The 5,286-nt window shown below is 37.6% G+C and overlaps 1 protein-coding gene across 1 annotated transcript; it reads right to left on the bottom strand.

Moving 5' to 3' along the window:
- Window positions 1-1,162: 1,162 nt before the first annotated feature.
- On the bottom strand, window positions 1,163-3,477 carry LOC106313090 (subtilisin-like protease SBT1.7). Its single transcript, XM_013750828.1, has one exon. The coding sequence runs from the start codon at window positions 3,453-3,455 to the stop codon at window positions 1,170-1,172; it is 2,286 nt and encodes a 761-aa protein (XP_013606282.1). The 5' UTR covers window positions 3,456-3,477; the 3' UTR covers window positions 1,163-1,169.
- Window positions 3,478-5,286: the final 1,809 nt, after the last annotated feature.

Raw genomic sequence — 5,286 nt, 5'->3', positions numbered from 1 at the left:
ATCAATTAAAATTGTTATTATCATTGAATATCATTATTTTTGACATAATTTGAGTTTTCGTTTACATCAAAACTTATCATATTTTAGGATAATTAATCTAATTTTCATATTTTTCAAACAAATTTTAAAAATATTTTTTAAATATTTTGTTATAACTGTAAAAAAAATATTGAGTTGCATTTCAAATAAAAATGTAAAAATATTAAAAATATTCTAATTAAAATATGTAAAATTTACTATAGTTTTAACGAAATGGTCAAAATAAAAAAATTACACATAAAATAATCTTGATTTTTGTTAACTGGACGGATCATTATTTATATGATATCGCACACGAAAGAAAAAATTATGTTTTTAAAATTATCTAATTAACTCTATACTCATTTTTCTTATATTTTTTATATGATATCACACATTCGTAAAAAAATAGATAGTTTAAGATGCAAAAAAAAAATATTTACTTAATGAATATAATATGAACGAATATTACAAATACAACATTTAATAAAATAAATAATTAAAAACTGAAAATTCATATCCGCGCTGGTGCGCAGGTTAGGGTCTAGTATATTATTATTTGTCTGCAACAATATATTTCATTTTCAACCCGTTAGAATTCATAAAAACAGGTGTAAGTTTCCAAATTTCACACCAGTATAATTTTCAAAAAATAATTTATTTGAGAACAAAAATTAAACGAAATAAAAAAATATAAAATTCGGAAGAATGACCATTGTTGCAAAAAAAAACAAATATCAAATAGACACCACCAAATATACCACTCTGCTTTAATAACGAAAATGGTTCACAAAACCAAAACAACAACCTCAAACGCATACGAATCTTGAGAAATCAAAGACCAAACAAAAGCACATCAGCATTTCAACACATTTATATAAACGAAAAAACGTCAACGACTCCGCGCTTGCGCGGAGACAACACATCTAGTTACAATTAAGTTTTTCAGTAAATATTCATTTCTGCCTATATACGCGGATTGCATCACAAAACTATTTCTATCTACAATAGATTTCAAGTAAATATTATTTATAATATATTTCAGACTTTATATATATAAACAATGATCCATATTATTGGTCGTTTAAAATTTTATGTGGACAGCTTATACTAAACCGAACCCTCATGACGTTCTCTTTTTTTAGAGTCTTTTAATAGTTCCAGCTAACAGCCACGGGACTAGACACCACATGTTTTCCATCTGACCACTCGATGCTCCCAAAGCTGTTAGACCCAGACGGCTTAGACAAGTCAACGGTAAACGTTACCGCATACGATTTCTTCTCGTTTACTTCTTTGAAATTCAAAACCGCCGGTTCAACCAAAATCTTAACTGCTCTTGTCTCCGAGGTTACTTTAACGGAGTATGTCCCAGCTCCTCCCACGCTAGTGACCGTGCGTGTGTACTTGTATTCACCGGCTACGTCGACGTAAACAGCGAACGACGGGTAGTTTAGATCAGCGACCGAGTATGTTTTGCTCGGATCACAAGTGTAGTTGCGTCTCGACACGATTTCGATATCTGAAGCTGTGTAGTCCATTGCACAGAGGAAATCTAAATAATCCACCGCCGTTAGATCGTAGATGAGCCCTGGATTGGTGGCCGTCGTCGGCGACACGTGTCCAGCACCGTGTCCGAGCGGCGTTGAAGGTGTTACCGTCGCGATGTCGATGATCTGTTTTCCGTCTTTGTAGGATTTGTAAGCAGTGGTCATAAGAGCAGATCGAATCGCCGCGGGGCTCCATTGCGGATGCACAGACTTGAGTAGAGCCGCTAAACCACTGACGTGAGGGCAAGACAAGGACGTTCCAGAGAGGATGTTGAATTCCACGCGGCGAGTATCAGAATCTAGTCCGGTTGGACTAGCAACTCCGGTCCACCCGGCGAGGATATTGACTCCCGGAGCGATCAAGTCCGGTTTGAGAATGTTTGGCGTTACCGGGTTAGGTCCTCGGGAGCTAAAAGCTGCAAGCACGGGAGAGGGCTGGACGTTAACTACAGTTCCTTGGATAACAATCCTAGCCGTGGGATTGGGATCGGCCAAGACGTAGTTACGGATAACGTCACCAGCTTTCTGTCCCACAGTGGCTGCCGGTAACAAATAAGCAACCGCCTGAAGCTCTTCTCCGTCATCCGCCGTATTCGGCAGAATCATTCCGAGTCCACCAGCAGCTTTCACTACCTCCCCTTTGTGAACCCTACTATTTCCTCCGTCTTCGCACATCACGATCTTCCCCTTTACCTTCTCGGGTATCAGTGTTTCAGGGTAACATAAATTTCCAGTATCATTGTTACTAGCATTCCCGGCGTAAACAAACGACAATAATTTAGGCGGGAGAGCATCTCCTTTAAACAACGAAGCTCCAGTATAGTTCTGCCCGTTGCCGAGAATCACGAGCGCGGGAAAATCACGATCAATAGTACCAGCCCCAACAGTAGTAATCCACGGAGCTACGTTCCTAACACTGTAAGAGCTGGGACCCCTATTACCAGCAGAGCATGAAACAAAGATACCTCTTTCCATGGCCGCGAATGCTCCAATGGCCATAATGTCTCCATAATAATCAACCGCTATTTCGCTGATAGAGATGGACATAACGTTCACGTTATCTTCGATGGCTTTATCCATTCCAGCTAAAATATCTGAGCTCAAGCAACCACCATATCTCCAACAAACTTTGTAAATCGCCACTCGAGCCCAGGAAGCAACCCCACGAGCTGTCCCATTAGCGAAGCCTAGAAGACTAGCTCCTTCCACAACGGATCCAGCCGCGGTTGATGACGTGTGTGTTCCGTGACCGGTGTCGTCTCTAGGTGATCTTGACTCTATGGATTCGTCCACAGGTCCGTTAATTTCTTCGTAACCCCGAGCGAAGAATCTAGCTCCGACTAGTTTGCGGTTACAGAGCGAAGCGGTGAAGTTAGTCCCAGTGTCGCATCCGCCTTTCCATGTAGGCGGGATGGGACCGTATCCTTCGTCTGCGAAGCTTTTGCTCTCTGGCCAAACACCTGAGTCAAAAACTCCAACGACGATATCGCTGGATGCACCGGTGGTTTCGGGGAATAGGCCTGCGTTGTGTACGTCCAGACCGAGGAAATGTGGAGTCCGAGTGGTGTCTAACTCGTACCGCTTCTCTGGTAGAACCGAGATGACACCAGGGTGGGTCATGAGCGAGTCGGCTTCTTCGGGAGTAAGCCGAGTAGAGAATCCATGTATCGCACTGTTGTAAGTATAGAGCAATTCAGCAGATTCTGAGACGGACCTGAGGGAGGACTCGTACCAGAGAGAGTGTTGGTCGAAGCTCGACGGCATCTGAGATTTCGCCATGTGAACAATGTAAGTTGATTGTTGAGCTCCATCGGAGATGTGGCAGGCGCCCAAGTAGAGAAGAACGATAGAGAAGGAAGTAGTGGAGGAGAGAAACGAAGAAGACATCTTTTGTAAGCTGTGTGGATATGTGAACTTGTGAGAGAGTTTATATACAGACTACAGTCTCGAGAAAGAGAGTGAGTAGATATTGGCGGCTATGAATGAATTATTACTAGACTTTTGTGTCCACTATTCTGCTTTGAAAGTTGATCACTTTTGTTTTTCTTTTCGATTTCTTTTGTTTTTTTTTCCGTAAATTTCGGTGTTTGAAAACTTCTTTGTTTTACCACAGACAAAAATTAAAGACTTCTGTTAACATAAGTTTACCGACATACGAAGTGATATATATATTTTATTTTTTTTGAAAAAGGGCTTCTTAACGAAGTGATATTCTTTAAATAAAAAAAAAAATCTGACTTTTGACTTATAAGAAACATGGGACTAAAATCATTGTTTTTGTTTTCCAAATTATTGTTTTTGTTTTCACTGTGCAAATATTATTTAAGGAACATTTCCCTTTTTTTGAAAAAAACTTTTTGTTTTTATTCTTATTTTCACCAGGGCTTGGTTATGTATAGGGTATGTCTTGAGATATATATTGGATGTGCCTCGTGAAAGGTCTATTATATGTTTCCACTTTAGAACTCTTGGGCTCCAAGTTTAGTTTTACTATTTTCCGAATATTGTTTTTGTTTTCATTTTGCAAGTGTTATTTAAGGAATATGTACTTTTTTCCTTCGGTTACATGGTTAATAAGCTTTTTTAATTTTGGTTCAGTTAATTAAAAGTTGCCATAAATCGACTCATATTATACATTTTTATTTTAATTGCTTCCTTTTTTATTTCTTCAAAAAGTAAGTTTTATTTGGTTTATTAAAAGAGTTGCCAAATTGACTCATATTTAACTTTTTTTTTAAAAAGTTTTCCCTTTTGGTGTTTAAATTTGTATCAGTTAATTAAAATGTTCCACAATTCCACTCCTTACAAGTATCTTGTTGCCATCTATTATTTTTTCTTCTCTTTATAGTAAATAAAAAAAATTAACCAGGACTTGTGGTTTGGTGATGATTAAATTGAAAACAAAAGTTTAATACGGTGAAATCACTAGGGTTCGAGTCCTAACCTCTGAAGAATTAATATTTTGGCATCGCCAAAACCAGAAGACCGACATGTGGTAATACGTGACTAGTCTAAACCATTTCTGTGAGACTAGGATATTCTTGTATAATTCAAAAAAAAAAAGTAAGTAAATAAATTATTGTAAGCAAATTCGTTCAGTGAGTTTATATCTTGTTTAAAAAAAATTATCCTAACTGATTGGTCAAGTTCAATAGAGTCGACACCATCTTTTAAAAATATAATGCACTGGATAACATCAAACTTATGTAAGAATGCATCCCACAAGCGATTCGTAAAGTCCAACAAAGTCGACATGTTCGGTCTATTTGACATCATAGGATATAATTTTTTTCGTTATGAACTGTAACATCATAAAATATAAAAATTCAGTTTCACGCACTCTCTAGTCTCTACACCACTTTGTTCTCAAATCTCAAGTCTCATTAAAAATATCGATCCTCATATTATATCTAACAAAATAGTGGATATTGTATGAGTCATGTAAATATAATATAAACCATATTATATCTAAGGTAGAAAATAAGATGTTCAGAAAGTATTCGTTAGCAAAGTTATGTTAAAACACGTTTTACGTGTTGGTCGGCATGGACGGTGACGACATGGACGGTGAGCTGAAATTGTTGACGTTGGTTTTGTCAAAGATTGTGAGCCACCAAACACCTTCTTCATGCTTATAAAAGGAGAGCTGAGGTGAAGAGGAAAATCATCCCAAAACGAGAGAGGAGAGGAGAAGAAAAAAGAAGAAGGAAAAAAAAAA

This window comes from Brassica oleracea, chromosome C9 (assembly GCF_000695525.1).
Source record: "Brassica oleracea var. oleracea cultivar TO1000 chromosome C9, BOL, whole genome shotgun sequence".
NCBI classification, from domain to species: Eukaryota; Viridiplantae; Streptophyta; class Magnoliopsida; order Brassicales; family Brassicaceae; genus Brassica; species Brassica oleracea.
Note: the sequence above shows the minus strand (reverse complement) of the source record. Positions and strands in the feature narration are given on the sequence as shown.